This window comes from Pyxicephalus adspersus, chromosome 6 (genome assembly GCF_032062135.1).
Source record: "Pyxicephalus adspersus chromosome 6, UCB_Pads_2.0, whole genome shotgun sequence".
NCBI lineage: Eukaryota > Metazoa > Chordata > Amphibia > Anura > Pyxicephalidae > Pyxicephalus > Pyxicephalus adspersus.
The window spans coordinates 75,807,704-75,824,322 of NC_092863.1; the positions used below are offsets into that span (position 1 = coordinate 75,807,704).

The following is a 16,619-nucleotide window of genomic DNA, read 5'->3' on the forward strand; positions in this document are numbered from 1 at the left end:
ACATCCCTGAGACCATACCATATAATTGGTAAAACTGATGTAGACTGTATTGCACAGAAACGTTTTTATCTTTATAAAAATAACTCAGTAACAGAAAAGTTAGCACAACTGCATGCTTTTCTGCTGGTAATAAAAATATTTTGTCAAAAGCATTGGTAATAAATTTCTAATTATTCACAACTTGTACTTGGACCAAAAACTTAGGTCACATTTTAGAAACTTTGATTTTGATTTGTCTTAAGCAACAATAAAAGCACAGAAAAACACGCCTTTAACAATGCTGGGAGAAAAATGGATAATTACAGATTAGGCCTTGCTGACAGCAGTGTTTGGCATAACTAGATCCAGACAGATACGCTTCAGCTCACAGGAAACCGGAGGAAAGCAGGAAGCAGGTTCACCAAGTGACTGGCGACACCAAACCTTTCCTGTTCAGAACAACCACAAAAAATGTAGGGGATAGCTGAACTCTACTTAACATATGAAAAATAAGGAATCTAGAAGGTAACATAGCATAGGTAACAGACTGCAGATCTATGAATACGTGTAAACTTGAAGTCTATAAAAAACAAAATATATATTTTTTGGATAAAGTTGTGAGCCTCAGTTTTTTTGCTGTTTGTGTCCTAGCTGAGGAGGTGCACACACTCCAAGGCTACGTACACACGTCAGATGATTCTCATCTGATAATCTCCTCTGGGCTAGTATCAGACTAGAATCTGGCATGTGTACAGCGCTTGTCCAAGGTCATTTCATGGATCTGTCCTGGCGGATCTATGAACGACCATAGAGCAGAACAGTGCTGTATGTACAGCACTCATTCAGTCTTTTGTCAATGGAAAGGATTGTGAATGATCCTTTCTAACGACAACAAGTGAACATGTGTACGCAGCCTGATTGTGCTTATCACCAATATTACAGCAAGAAGATAATAAAATAATTAATTTTTTTAAGAACGTTTAGTAATAATCAATTGATTTGTTTCAATACTGTTTGAAGCTGCACATTATATACTATCAGTTAAGACATTTTCTTCTAGGCACTTTACCTATAAAATACTAATTCGCTAGGAAGACTTTCTGTTACCTAAACCAAGCACTGCCAACTTCAAGTGCAAAATCTTGGAATAAAAGGATAACCATGACATCACCAAGATGGGTAAAGTGTTCTTAACAACCATTCCTAAGCCACAGCTTCCGATATTCTTTTCCTATTTAGATCTAGGTCTATGTTTAGACCTTACTACTTGTCAAAGCTGTTTGAGGTTTTCCATCTCCTGTGGCTTTTATGCAGCTTTACCTACCACTATACTTCATCTGCAATATCAACTTTTTTTTATTCCTGGATTACTGCACATCCCTTTCCTTTTCAGTGTGAAAACATCTTTCCTGTGGTGTTCTACCTGCATATTAGCATACATGTGAGTCAGTGAATGTATCATTTTCAGTGTTAATCATTAACTTATTATGACTGTATTTATTGAGCAGATCAAAAATAGATAGGTTCAACAAACCTGAGTAATAGCATTCACGCACATAAAATCTTCAGTAGTTTCTAAAACAACTTTAGAACACTGTTAACGTTACATAAAAAGACATTTTATTACATTAAATAAAAAGACATTTTATTACAAAATCCCCAACTTTAGAAACTGTTGCCACGCATTGTTACTGCCAAGCAAGTAAAATTGAAGGAAGATAGCAGCCTATATTTTTATTTCAGCATGTTAATTATCCTACAGCCCACATATGGGAATTCAGTATACACCCACTTCAGAGGAGCGTAAAAAGCTATCTTTCTGCAAAAGGCATAAGTACATCTTTTAAGACCAAAAGTTTCTAGGCTTTCCAAAATCTTTGTAAAGGAAAGTAGAGAATCAATCCTAGAGGAAAAGGTTCAAGATTACTAATGTAGTAGTTGCCAAGCCAAATAGATTATTTGAGTATAGGGAAGAAATAGGTGGCTTTTTGTGGCAAACTCGTATTGTTAAAATTATATAAAATCCTTTATTTAGAACAATGTACCAAAAATGGTAATTCCAATAATTACCTGTTCATAGGACTTCTCATATCAAAAAACTAACGAGCATTTGACAGCTCCAAAAGTGTAACAGGTATGCCCTCTGGTGGATGTATTACATACTACAACCAACATACCTTCAATATATACACTATGCATGGTTTTATTTGAAATATATATCTAATATTCAATACAATATGTTCTAGATACGATCTGAACCTTGCAACCATCTACCTAATAATATATTAACAACACTAATGAAGATATATTGAGTATATTTTCTTATTTAATAAATAAGGATGGATCAAGAATAATAATTTTTTTATTGACTAGTTTTTTTTCTTTTTTTCTTGTTATTAACATTACTTTAGATAAAACCGTTATATCAAGCACTTTACAAAACCGTGATTAATCCTCAGACATACAAAGCACTAAAACACGTCAATTTGACGCTAGCCAACTCGCCCAAACTAACGATTAATATTAGTAAAATATCTATATATCTATATCAACCGTAGTGATTACTCTACCATTCCTATTCAAACATGCACCAATATTGTTTTGTATTTCACTCATTTATATCTTTTCTTTTCTATTACAGCCTCCAAACTATTTAGCTTTTACTCTAATTGATTTATTTATCTGGAACCAATAGAAAATACACCTTGTGTCCTGTTTCCATGGTCAATACACCAAGTAAAAATGCTTTAATAATTATGTAAATATTCAAAATCTACATTCACTCACAAGGGCAATAAGCACAGGCTCTCAATTTTTCTTCCAAATGAAATATAATTGCCAACATAAAACTATTTTACCCACACTGCAAGGGTTTAGAGGTAATTCTGCAGTCTGGTTACTTTATCATTTCTTTTTCATAGAGTTTTATTCAAACAATGTAAATGAATGTAAATGCTATGTGGAAGTAATGGGTTGGTTGAACCAAATTTTTGCTCCAAAAAATATCATATAATATGTGTCAATCCCAAACCTATCTTTAAATACCTCACTCTCTTCTTCTCATGTATACCATAGTAGAAACCTAACTGGATGACCCTTTTAGAACCTTTGTATCTAGGAGATCTGGCTGTTCCTGACCCAAATGTCTAATACACGGCATTCCAGCTCTTCCATCTCCATCATCTTCATCCTTAGAAAGGCACTGAGTGCACCAACTCACTATACCAAAGATGTTCAAATTCCTTAACGCCTTATAAATCGTATCTGAAGGTTATAAGGGCCAGAACCCTAAATTACTTACTATCTCACAGTCTGGGAATGAGGAACACTTAATTTGTTAAATGGTTACTAAACGTACTTCCTTTTGCTTGCACCAACATAGTTGCACAGCCTTGTTTCGAATTTGGGACCTAAAGGATCTACAGCATTGTGAATCACAGGGCCACAAAGATGCAGCTCCCATGCATGTACACAGAAGACCATTTATTCCACAATGGAGGTGTCCTAAGAATTTACACGGAGCTGCGAACAGGCAGCTCATTGTTCATTGTAAAGAAAACCACAAACAGGCTAGGCTTAACTAAGCACATGCTATTTAGGTACCTAACTCCAACCCTATATTAGCAATGATAAATTCCAAACGCTTATTTAGCTGCCTGTTAGTTATCTTGGAATGCTCATGTTAGGCCATTTGAGGAATAAAATTGGGATGAAGCTTTTTAGTAAATTATATTACACTCCAGACTTCCCTTCCACCTATTCACTTTTGTTGTTCACTTTTAGCAAACTGTTAAATACATTCGATTATTATAGTTAGCACAGGGATACATAGCCCAAAATGTATATTTGAGAAAACCTACCTCTGACCTAGATAGTCACACCCACAATTTCTTACAAGAAACATTAAGCCCCGAAGGCCAAATTTGGATGCAAGTCCAAATCTGAATAAACAATTATTATTGATACTCTTTTACCATAAAAGAACAAAGAGGTTGTGCCTCAAAACATACCAAAATGCAAGCCATATGAAATTGGACCTTTTTATTTTTAATAATTATCTCTATATAGTAATTTGGAATGTTTAGTCTTTGGTATAACTTGGATTAGTAGGCAATGGCAACAGCTGAATAAAGTATGTTTATGAATATGAAAGTAAAGGTGTACCTATACATTAGTACCCTCTGGAGTAAAACATCTCCACTGTATCTGGTTTTAAGTCTGTATAACTTAATGTCTTCAAGCAACTTTTTAGATCAATTTATGATAGAGAAAGCTACATAATCGCACATGTCTCCGATTTCTGACTAAATAAGTAAAAAGGCTATATAAATTTATCTTTTTTAAGCTGTAGACTAAAACTCCAATAGTTATCTTTTCTTGTTTGTTTTCTTTTAGGTAACATTTACTTCTTGTCTTGGAAATGCAGGGTGTGGGAGGAAATGTATAAGGTTGTTGTTTGTCACTAGATCAAGTGTTCCTATTGGAAAATATTACCTGCTCTTTTTTATCTCTTGTTTGGATTTTTGTGTTTCCTTTTACTTTCTGTCAGGGTAATAGGGTTCAACCTTTAAAGTGAGGTCACATATACCAAAAAAGCTGACACACACTTTAATGTACCTAGCAGACACAACATTCCTGCCCAATACCTACATAAAATCAAGAACCTACCATGCAGTTGTAATGCTGCTGATCAGCTTTTCAGTTCCATCAGAAATCTCAGAAGGTAGCAGAATTTCCACTGGCTGTAAGCGAAGTATTCTTGTTTCCAGCTCGGAGCATGACTTGGAGTCTGTAAAGCTGTCATATATGACCTCTCCTGTAGAAGGCTGAACAGCCTGTGTAGGAAATTAAAAAAGAAAAGTAAAAAAAATTTAAAAATATTCTGGATGAATCAGATATTTACAAAACAACTTTAAGAGAACCTGCTTTGATTTACTTTATTTGACTCTACTGAATTTTCAGAATTGTTCACACGACAAACATCATGGCTCATTAGGTAATGGTCAACTGAAAAAATAAATCTACTTGTTTATGTAAATAGTTGTATATGGGTACACTTATGTATGTCTACTGAAATAAGTACAGTGTGAACTAGGTTAAATCTGACTGGTAACATGTCAGGCAAATGAACTGGTAAACTAAAAAGGAAACCATTAAGCACAGATTCAGAAAGCACACCAATGCCCACTCAATTTGTTATGAGCTTTCTGAAATGAGGCAGTGGCAGCCTGTACAGAGTTTAAGGTAACCCAAAAGTATACGTTTTATCTTTAGCACAGTTGCAGGGCTTGATGTGTCACAAGCCTGGAGCCCTTTAAATGTCAGATCAAAGAGAAAATGTAAGGCTGTGACACAAGAAAAAATATAAATACCAGTTAGCAACATTTTCCAAAAATCAATTAAGTAGGGTAAATGGAGTACTGTTATTAAAACAGACCTATAATTGAGAAAATATGTGAGCTGCCATTTCTATCCTGGTTCTAAAAAATACAGTTTGTCTGGTTGTTCTGATTCTTTACCATCCATACCTCCTCAATCGCAGAATAAAAATGAGGACACAGATCAAATGTTCAACTAATTGTAGCAAACGTACCACACAGTTACCTGTATGACTCTTTCAAGTGTGTGACTGAAACTATTGAAACCAACAGATGAGTTTTACATCCAGGCAATTAGCACCAGAATGAGTTCACCAATGGCAGCTTCTATGATCTCCCAGTGAAAGAATATCTTTATCCATACTATGCTTTAGCCTATTAAAATCATGTTTTGTTTTTTTACATATTTTATTTTTTTAAAGTAATATTATTAGAAAAGTTTGTCTTAACCTGCATGTCTACAGAGTCAAATAATTCAAGCTGAAATTAGAAAAAAAGTGATTGCTAGTGCATTGACTAATCCTTCTGTCCAATAAAATTCACTCAAGCTTGAAAGAATACCACTCATGAAGAATGATTTATGCCATCACCATAAATTCATGAAAAAGCTAGAAGCCACTGAAATAAATGAGGAATGCCAAAAGGGAAGTCCAAAATATGGTCAGCATAACAACCAGGAAACTAAAATTTAGAGAACATGATCAGGTAACTTATATATTTCTCTTATCTGTGCAACTATACTGGCAACAGGAAAATGCATTTTCTTCCTAAACTGTGAGTCCATGGATGATTCTCATCTACCTCATTGAGCGCTTTAGACCATTCCCCTGATTTCAGACTGCTTTCTGTTACTATTCAATTAAACAAATTCTCTTGAGTAAGATTCTTTATGCTTCTCTCAAGGGTGTTTTTGAATATTAGTTATGTAATTTATTATAAAATGTATAATCTTCATTATACAACTACGACCTATCTCCCCTCTAAATGTTACCCTGGATTACCATTTTTCAAATTAAAACCAGTGTAGTATTTGGAGTATTTATTATGGCTGCTGATTTGCATGTTAGTATTTATAATTAACATTCTCCTTTTTATTTGGACTGGTGTCCTTCAAAAAAAAACATATCAAACAAACATAAAAAACATATTCTTACCACTAGACCGAAGAGTAACCCATCAGATTTTTTGTTTTTGGATCTCTCTGGATTTTCAGAAATACATAAAAGGTAGCTGTTTGGACATTCTGTTGTGATAGACTCAACCTCGAGAGACTCGTCAATGTTTATCAACGGGTTCACATGTACACAAAGTTAAGGTTAACAAAAAAAATACATATAAAAATTGCTTCTACTGTTTACTGTAATATTTAAAGCTGAACTCTGCAAACAAATAACCAGATTAAATACAAACATAGTGACTGTTCTACCTGCCAAAGGATTTTACATTTTTCCCATCCAGTTCTGATATTAAAACAGCTCCACTTCACAGCAAACCCTGAGTGTAAGTGGAGGGGACCTGACCTTTCTTTGCTACACTTTCACCTACAACCCCAACCAACACCCCACCACATGACAGTGAAGGAAGCTCTCTGTGCATCTCTATTGCCTTAAATTCAGGTACATGCATTGCTTGCATTAAAACAAATACATTTCATGGTGTATTTATAAATATAGGGCTGCATTAATGTATTTGTTTATTTTATATCTGCTTGGTACAAATTAAAGCTAAACTTTAAGCAGATAAAAAAGATGCACTAAAGTACAACTGTCAAGTATAAATGAGAAAGTATATATCCAGCAGACATTGTCAGTTTGCCTCAATGTGAGGATAATATTATTAGTATACTGTATATTATATAATGTATACTTTGATTAGTAGTATATTTTTTATTTATAAAGCACTTTGATATTTTTTTTTATTTTATATTCAAGCCTCTAAAGTTCATGTGCTAAAGGTTCTAGTGGAGTCCAAGTAGGTGTGTAATGCCAATGTATACAATACAGGTATGTTGTTATGTATTTCCATACAAATAAACTACATTATATCTTACACATACTAAACAACTTTACTTGTAGAGAACATACCTACAATTCTGTCAAAAAACAATATTCAAGGGGTAGCAATAAAGAAGCTGATAAAGCCTCTTAATTGTTTTAATAATGAACTGTAGGCAATATGTAAAGGATATCCTCTCCGATGAGTGTTGACTTTGTGTACAGGGCAGAAAGTCGCCTGGTAAATAAAGAATTCTTGTTTTCACCTACTGCCTTTAGTGCTGCTGTTTCCATTTGTTTAACTACTCCAACCTGTGAATTTAATAGAATTACAGATTTATAAGGCTCAAGCACCACATTCTGGAATATTGTAGAATTACAGAATGAAACAGATGAATGGACACATTTCCAAAAAAAAGAATTAGAAAACAAGAATAAATGCTATTGAATGAACAGTGCACATATCCATTTTTGAATAATTTAATCTTCCTCCTTGAAATAAAAAAATTTTTTCTTTAGCATGGTCATGTGGCCTAAAGCCTAAGAAAAAATCTTAGGCTCTCTACATGAGCACTGGAAGAGATTTTTATTATACTAGAATTTAAAAATCTCACATTTAGAAACACAGAAATCCCTTTAACAGGCACATAGTTATAAACAAGTGATTGTCCCACTGATGATACTTTTATAGTTTATCTTTCTGATATATGTGGGTAGGTTACAGGGTATGAAGTGAATCATACTTGAATAAATGGTGAATGCCTTAATCTAGAAGTATAGATATGTCCAATTGTATTGCTGTCCTTAATATTTGAGGAGTTTTACCTGGAACTGGAGAACTACATACATCCCATTGCACATACATACAGACACATACAAGAAATTAACAATTAAGAAATTAACATATACTTACTTTATATCCTTTGGCAACAAGTCGCCTAACATGAACAAATAACCTGTGAGTGGGTATACTTGCAGTCATAAAATTATGGTCAAGGTGACAGTATATGTTCAGTTCTCGAGCTGCAATCTGTAAAAAGTGAAAATGACAATACCTTTAGAACAGGCTGCCACATTTAAAGGTTAGTACTTTTAGAGAAATGTTCCTATTAGAACTGTTCAAAACAGAATAGAAGGAGCAAGTTGGTGATGTTTTATAGTTCTAACTGAAGCCAAGGTTCACAATTGAACAATTGGTTATAACATGTAGTATTCAGGTATTAAGTGATCAATGTCCCAAAGGAGAAAAAAACTTCCAACATCTGTCCCTGTTATAAGTTTTATAAAGAGGAGATCTCTTGTCACCATTTGTTGTGTCTCAAAGAAAAGTAGGTAAAAAACAACTAACAATGCTGGAGAGGATACACTTCCATCAATAAAGCTGGGTGATCCAGCAAACCTGGAATGGATTACTTCAAAGTCATTTGCTAGCAAATGTTTTGAATCCTGGACCACATCCAGATCCTTTGCTCTCTGAATGCATTTTTGTTACATCACAACATGGTGACTCAGTGGTTACCAATCTGGCCTTAGCAGTGCTGGGTCCCAGGTTCAAATCCACTATCTGCATAGAGTTTGAAGGTTCTCCCGAAAGATTAATTGCCCCCCCCCTCCCAAACAAAAATGTAAACAAAAATGACCTTAGGCTGTATTAAAGACATATGACTAGAGGTAGAGACATTAGATTGTGAGCCCCTTTGAGGGGCAGTTAACAATATGACTATGGACCTTGTAAAGCGCTGCGTAATATGTTGGCGCTATATAAATACTGTAAAATAATAATAATACTAATAAAAATCCTCCTAAGATCAGCTATCTATTTTGCTTGTAGCAGCATATTATACTATTACCTAGCTTAGCACCCATATAAGGATCTTTATTTTCAAAAGGCTCATTTCAGCTGAGTAATATTAGAAACATTTGTTAGTCACATCTCTCAAAAAATTTGAATAATGAACTGAGCAGAACAAGCCAGAAAAGTAATGCTGCACTGTATACACTCACTGACCTCGGCGTCCTGTCCAAAAAAACGGTATTTGTATCCACATTCTACACACAAGATTGCATCTTGGTGCTGCTTCTTAATGTCCATGTACTGCTCCTCCAGTGGTGTGTACATAGATTTGGTTCTGCGATTGGGAGTTTTTGTTTCAGAAGAATAAGCATCATGCAGTTTGAGGGAAGAAACCATATCTGCCTTTTGTTTTTCTGTCTGTAAAAAAAAAAAAGACAAAATTTTTTTTTTGCATTATATTATTTATTTCCAACATTCTTTACCTTTCAAAATCAGCTACAACTTGCAGGACGTTATTGAGAATTACAAAAACCATCTCAATTAGCTTTTCACAACACAATAATGTGTCAAAATCAAAACTCTGATAATGGACTCTCCGACAATTTTAGTAGTTTTGGACAGAGTGGGGAAATTTTATAAACTCTGCCAGGTTATTGGATGTATCCCCTTTTTTTCAGTAACATTTTATAACATACTGAAATAGAGAGAACATGTTAGGTTTATATTACCTTTGCCTACCTGTGCTAGGTACTATTCCATGATGTTATGAAGTAATCCTGCTGTAAAGGTGAGTAATAGTTTTTCACAATGCCCAACTTACTTGAACTTACAGTTCCAATGTCTTCTCTTACTCCATGAAACCATCCAACACATGGTTGTTCAATTGGAACAGATAGTTCATATTTTACTCAGCTCATATATGTAGTTCCAGTGCAGACACTATTACTTGCTTAAATAATATTAAAAATGATAGTGCTGCAGATTACAAAGCACTGTGAGCAAACCAGATGGTATAGGTTAAAAATATTAAAATAATTATGATCAAGAAGGTTAGAAGGTTAGAAGAAAAGTTACATAATAATTTACATTAAAAATTGAAACAGCAAACTATGAGTGCTTGCTAATCATATGTGTTAGCTGCTGGCTGTTTCTGGCTTCAGTTGAGATGAAACAAGTATGCAGCAAGTAAAGACTGAATTGCTCATGAACATAGTTTTCCTGGGTCTCTGATTTTCAGGGGCCTATTTACGGGAGAACAGATATTGCTATCTACTACGCACACTGCGGCCAATCATTTAATTTAAAACAATTGGTCATGGTATTTAGTGAGTATTAGGTGAAGCCTAACATACTTCTCTGTTTGATAAAGCACGGAGAGCTCCTGCATTGAAGAAAAGCAGGTCATGTGACTGACAGGACTCTCTTTATTATTTTTCTTTGCAGAGTCCCAAAGCAGGGGCAGTAAAAAGCACAGTTGTAAAGCACATCACTGGACTTTATATATATGTTGTAACACCATAACACTGCCTTTCAAAATGTACCCTTTAGAATTGAAGCCATGGGGTCAGTGTGGCAGCCCAGCAACTAGTGTTTTTAGAACTTAAGGAAGACCTATTCTGGGAAACCTACGTCACGAGTCCCAGGAGGCATCAGGCTGCTCCTTTGGGATGCCGAAACTGGACATGGGCAGAAGAGGCTTTTCCAGGCACTGAAAAAAAAGACGATCTCACACATGTGCAATAAAACCTGCACATTTTTTAACGGGCTACGTGACATGGCGGCGCCCAAAGGAGGATTATAGGACGGCACGGGACCGTATTGAAGTGACATGTACAGGGATTGGGGCTCTGCGTAAGTAAATTTACAGCTTTAAGCCATGGCCATTTTAATATTTTTATTCATACAAAGTTACCTTCAGCAAGTCTCCTTGCCAAGTAATGACTTACCCTTGTCTTAGTAGGCAAGTCTCCATCTAAAACGATGCTCTCAGGCTTTGCCAGTTCATCTTTAAACCCAACAAATGGTGACAGGAGCTTAGGTATTTTCAGTTGAGAATGCTCGGTGTCTGGTGTTCCAGATTCACTACAAAACTGCCTTAACTTATGTAGGGTTTCATTTGACATAGCCGATTTTCCACTTTTCTTTTGTTCTAGGAAGTTAAATGAATTTCAAGGTAAATAAAACAGTAATTTAAAATCCTAAGAACCCCGCAAACACAATTTGTGGTTTTAAAATCATATATGCTAACTAAATCTTTAGAAAGCAGAAATTAGCAGTTGCAACAATTTTATAAAATATGTATTTCATACATATCTACCCTAATAGCTGTCCTTGCCCCTCCTGCCACCCTCATGCTACTATAGGTTAGTAAGGACAACTATTACAGTGAAAGTTTAACAGAAACATGGTGGGGACGGGAAGAGACCAGCCCTTGACACATTTGGAAATGTACTTAGCAGACAAGAATCTGGTGCATCCAGGATGATGCATGTAAAGGGTATAGAAAGCTTGTTTGATGCTTGCGTTATAGTGCAGGCACAGAGTAGTGTAAATTAAGCCTTGACATGTATGCAGGAGGCACAGACTACCTACTCACTTTTTTTTTTCCTAAGACACGGCTGTAGTATATTATTTGCTTCATTAAATTTTGTCTATAATCTAATGGCCAGAGAGTCTCCTTTTTGGGATGCGAATGAACAATTCTGAAATAAACAAGCTTTTGTGAATCACAACCACTCCAAGCTTCTTTCTCTCACCCAAATAAAAAAAATCACTAATAAGTTTTCCATTGAGACTCCAGCCAGCCCGCTGTGCCCTCTCCCTGTTCACTTCCATTACAATCGTTCGTCGTCCATCGTCCGTGGATCCGCCAGAACCGTCGTTCAGATGACGAGCACTGTACACATGCAGGATTCTCATCTGATATCAGCCCGATCAGACGATAACCCATGCACATGTGTACCTAGCCTAAGTTAGTTATACAATGACAAGAATATGGCAGATCTGTGCCGTGATATGTTGTGAAAGTATGATCTAGAACTTTTAATCCTTGATCACATCATGACAACATATACATATGAGAAATTTGCAGACTCCACGTTACCACCCCACCTCCAACCTGCCTCCTGATAGGAACCTATTCACACAGGTGACACCCACAATGAGCTCCCTTTCCGCACTACCAATTCCCTTTGCTTAAGGGACTGGCAACGTAACTGTAAGTCAAACTTCAGCTGACAGGTAGCTACCTATTTTATAGACAGATTTTGGGTATTTATTAGCATTAGAGCTCAAAATATATTGTATGGCATTGGAAAAAAATACAGCAATAGGGAATATTGCATGAATTGGTGTTTGAAACTTTAAACTAAACTAAAAAAACTAGGAAAACTATTTACCTGTTTTAAATTATTTATTAAACTAGCCATTTAATCCACTGTAAGGGGGCTCCAACTTAGTTCTACAACCCACTCAGAACATCTGGAACTCCAATTTACAAAACTAAACTCCGTACTTAGCCCTGACTTTGCAGTACCTGAGGATTGGTCTATAAAGCCACCATGTCCTAGAGGACAGAAAGTGTTTAGTGTGGTGTTACGAAAACACTCCAATAGGATACATGTATACATCTGATATGATAATTGGTATATTTATTTAGGCAGGAGACCTAATATAACCCTTCTTGTGTGTAAATTGCTTACAAACACCCATAGGTGATCATTTCATGCTAATCTATATATTGTCCATTCCAAAAAAAACAGGTTTGTTAGATATGCCCCCTTCACCGTCTATACTTAACATACCTTGATAAGGAATATCTGGGGTTATGGATCTGCCATGTGACATTGACTGGGCCTGGTGCTTGGTCGCCTGGATACCCAGTGCTGCAATTGCATTGTTAGTAATGGGGGGAATGTAAGAATGTCCATTTGGGCAATAAACAGGTTCCCATAATGTTTAAATAATTTATTTTGCTTACCCAAAGGTTCTGTAATGAAGACACCATTCCCTTCACTTTCATGATGGCTTTTCCTTTTTTTCTTGCTTGGCTCATTATCTTTAGTTGAGATGAGACTAGAAAACTAAAAATGAAGAAAAAAAAGGGTTACAGACAAAAATAGTCAGACCATCAAAGTCCAAATATTTCAGGTAACCAGACTTACTCACTGGCTCAGTAATGTCTCAGGGACCCAGAATATGAGGACCTCATAAGGATGTAGTAGCTAGGACCTCATAAGAATGTGGGTCCATTCACATATTTCCCTTCCAGAAAGGTAACCAATAAAGCAGATTATTGCAGCACACAGCAGTGCATTAGAGGAAATCTGTTTATTTTTGAATAATAGCCAATGCACTTTCTCTAACTGAATGTACTGCTGTGCTGCAAGCAATACACAGCAGTGCCAAAAAACACCATACAAAAATATCTGCACTAATGCAGTGCCAGGTAACACCAATATATTCTGCAGTAGTGCACTGTTCAGGTTATTAAATGATTGGGAATTTAAAATTGTAACATACAGTCATCTCTTTTTAATGAATTACAGTCATGTGCTGCTATTGTTCTCAATTATTACTAGAACCTACATCAACACATTCTGCTACTACTGTGTACTACTTCCCCCACCTCTTAGATTATAAACTCTGGGATTAAGACTGATTTATTAAAGCTCTCCATGGCTGGAAAGGATACACTTACATCAGTGAACCTGGATGGTTCAGCAAACCTGGAATGGATTTCCTTATAGTCATTTGATATTTGTTAGCAAATTTTTCAATCCTAGACTAGATCCATTCCAGGTTTGTTGGATCACCCAGGTTCACTGATGAAAGTGTATCCTCTCCAGCCTTGGAGAGCTTTAATAAATCAGGGCCTGTGTATCATTTGCAATCCTTATTTAAGCCCCTGAGCAGTAACCCCGAGTGTGACTCTGGGTAAAAAAAATATGCTCGGGGTAGCTAAACCAACGCAAAACAATGATAAATTCAGCCTCACCTGATCCGCCAGCATCCTCCATCGTCCCTTGCGTCTTCTCGTTTCCTCCCGCCGGCGTCCTCTGCATCTGATGAGTCACTGGAGAGTTCCTGGTGACGCTGGTGCATGCGGATGTTCCGTTCGGGGCGTGGCAGGAATTTCAAATCTATTAGTATTGCATTCAGTACAAAAGAACTGTATTGAATGCAATACAGTGGATTTATATGTGTAAAAGCAGCACCTTGTCTTACAGAACACATGAACATTTATTTTACAGTATAATATAATAGTATGAGGTTTTTTTTTTATTTAATTTATTATTTTGACATGATTTTGTGTTTCAAACTTTATTCTACTAATAGTAATATTCTACCAATAGTATTATAAAATACTTTAAAATAAATTTTCATGAAAAACAATGTACCGCTTTTAGACATAGAAATCCGGATAGAAAAGAACCACCCAGGAGGTTAATGTGTAGTACAGCACTGTGTGTAATATGGTGGTGCTTTATAAATACAGTTTATTACTAATATTATTACAAATCAAAAAATTCACTGCATGTCAATGCAAAGATGTAAAACTATGATTATCCTGTGTACATGCAATGGTGTGAGTCACCATATGGGCCACAAAACATTATACAGGAGTTATCCTATTCGGCTTGCTCCTACTTTCTGCTCATTTAAAAGAGCGCTCAAATCCCATTTTTTCAAACTTGCCTACCCGTCTTCTTCTGTCTTTTGAAACCATCACTACTTCCCACCATTACATATCCCCCTTCCTATTATGTGTGAAATACCCCCACCTACTAGATTGTAAGCTCTTCATGGCAGGGTCCTCTCCTCTTGTATCACTGTCTGTATTAGTCTGTCATTTACAACCCCTATTTATTGTACAGCGCCAATATGTTGGCGATATCTAAATCCTGTTTAATAATAATGAAAAGGAGTCAGAAATTAAACTTACAAATAGTTCATCAGGTGATCCTCGGACCATTGATCTTAGTAACCCCCACACATTGCAGGTTATTGGACTTAGCACACCAACCCATGGGGTACACCAATATGGAGAACCCCCAATATACACACAAAATTATTCTGTGGTTCCTAAGAAAATAGTATAGTTATATTGGGAATTACCGGTAATTTAACACTAATTCTCCTGTGTAACTTTGTTACATTTATACAAATAAGAAATGTTAATAAGTCCAATGGGTCACACAAGGCACGATTACTGACTTCCAAATGTTGGCTGTTTTCCTGAGCCTCCTTATGTTTGAGTTTGTGACCCCAGAGATATACTCAGGACCTCCGACTCCCCTCCAGATTTGAATATTGTTTGCTGAACAATAAAGCAGATATGAGATGGGAGTTTTGGCCTCGGGACTATGTAGGGATCATCAGACAGGAGATCAATCAGAAACTGATTGAGGAACATGGAGAACCCCTGGAGGAGTTATAAATGGCTGCCGATACATGAAAAGCCGGGGTGTAGTGGGGCAGGCACGCATCGGCACGTCCTCAATTTTTTTGGGACCCTGTATAGGCTTTTTCTGCTCGCTATTTTTACTATTATTAATAATAAACAGGATTTATATAGCGCCAAAATTATGCAGCGCTGTACACTAAATAGGGGTTGCAAATGACAGACAAATACAGACAGTGACACAGGAGGAGGAGAGGACCCTGCCCCGAAGAGGCACCGGATGATAAGGATTTCCAGCTTTGCTCTGACATAAACATGTGAGTGTATTACATTAGATTCTCCTGAGCTGTGCTCCAGGTTTTGGAGTCTCTCTACACCAGCGGAATTTGGAGCTTTCATTAAGTACCAATGCAGCCCTTTGTACCCTATGAATGGGGCAAGGGCCAGCACCAACGGAGCTGTGCCATTGGCTGAGGGAAGGAGGGGCGTGTCTATTCTCTGACTTTTTGTTAAGTCAATATTTATAGCTCTGAACAGTCAGCATGTAATAGACCTGAAGGCAGCCACTTCTCTATGCAGTGTTAGTTTTTACAGCTTTTATTATTATAACATATCACAGCTGGATGATAATTCTGCATGTAAATATGTTTTTATTGGACTGTCACTATGGCTAATATAAATCTATGGGGAGTGTTCATAACCTGCAGGTGACCAGTGTAATCATTTCTGAGCACACAGACAGAGCTGACCCCAGACCCTCCCCCATTGCTGACCTGTGCAGGCTGGACTGTCAGTGACCGCTGGGCCCCACCACCACCCTGAGGTTTGAAGAAGTGACTGATGACGGGCTGTGACAGGCCTGAAGCCTGGGGTTTGCTTGCTTTCTGCCGCCGCATCCTACGGCTTACAACTTCATACGGCGAGGGGCCCCATACTGGAGACCCTTGGCCACGCCCACTCTTTTCGTCGCCACGGTTTGGTTGGCTGGCAGGCAGTCACCAAGAGACAGGACTTGGGTGGGCGGGGCTGACGCCGAGGATGAAAGCGTGAAAAGGGCGGGGAATATATTG

General features: G+C 36.7%; 1 protein-coding gene across 1 annotated transcript in view; it reads right to left on the reverse strand.

Annotated features, from left to right (window-relative positions):
* The window catches only part of MSH3 (mutS homolog 3), a 99,413-nt gene extending 82,821 nt beyond the window's left edge, over window positions 1–16,592 (reverse strand). The window contains exons 1-8 of the mRNA XM_072416211.1: window positions 16,323–16,592; window positions 13,126–13,228; window positions 11,093–11,295; window positions 9,360–9,563; window positions 8,265–8,381; window positions 7,544–7,663; window positions 6,512–6,655; window positions 4,648–4,814 (exon numbers count right to left, since the gene is read on the reverse strand). Of these exons, the coding sequence (XP_072272312.1) occupies window positions 4,648–4,814; window positions 6,512–6,655; window positions 7,544–7,663; window positions 8,265–8,381; window positions 9,360–9,563; window positions 11,093–11,295; window positions 13,126–13,228; window positions 16,323–16,445 (1,181 nt within the window). The 5' untranslated portion in view covers window positions 16,446–16,592. The remainder of the gene's footprint in view (window positions 1–4,647; window positions 4,815–6,511; window positions 6,656–7,543; window positions 7,664–8,264; window positions 8,382–9,359; window positions 9,564–11,092; window positions 11,296–13,125; window positions 13,229–16,322) is intronic.
* Between the last annotated feature and the right edge of the window lie 27 nt (window positions 16,593–16,619).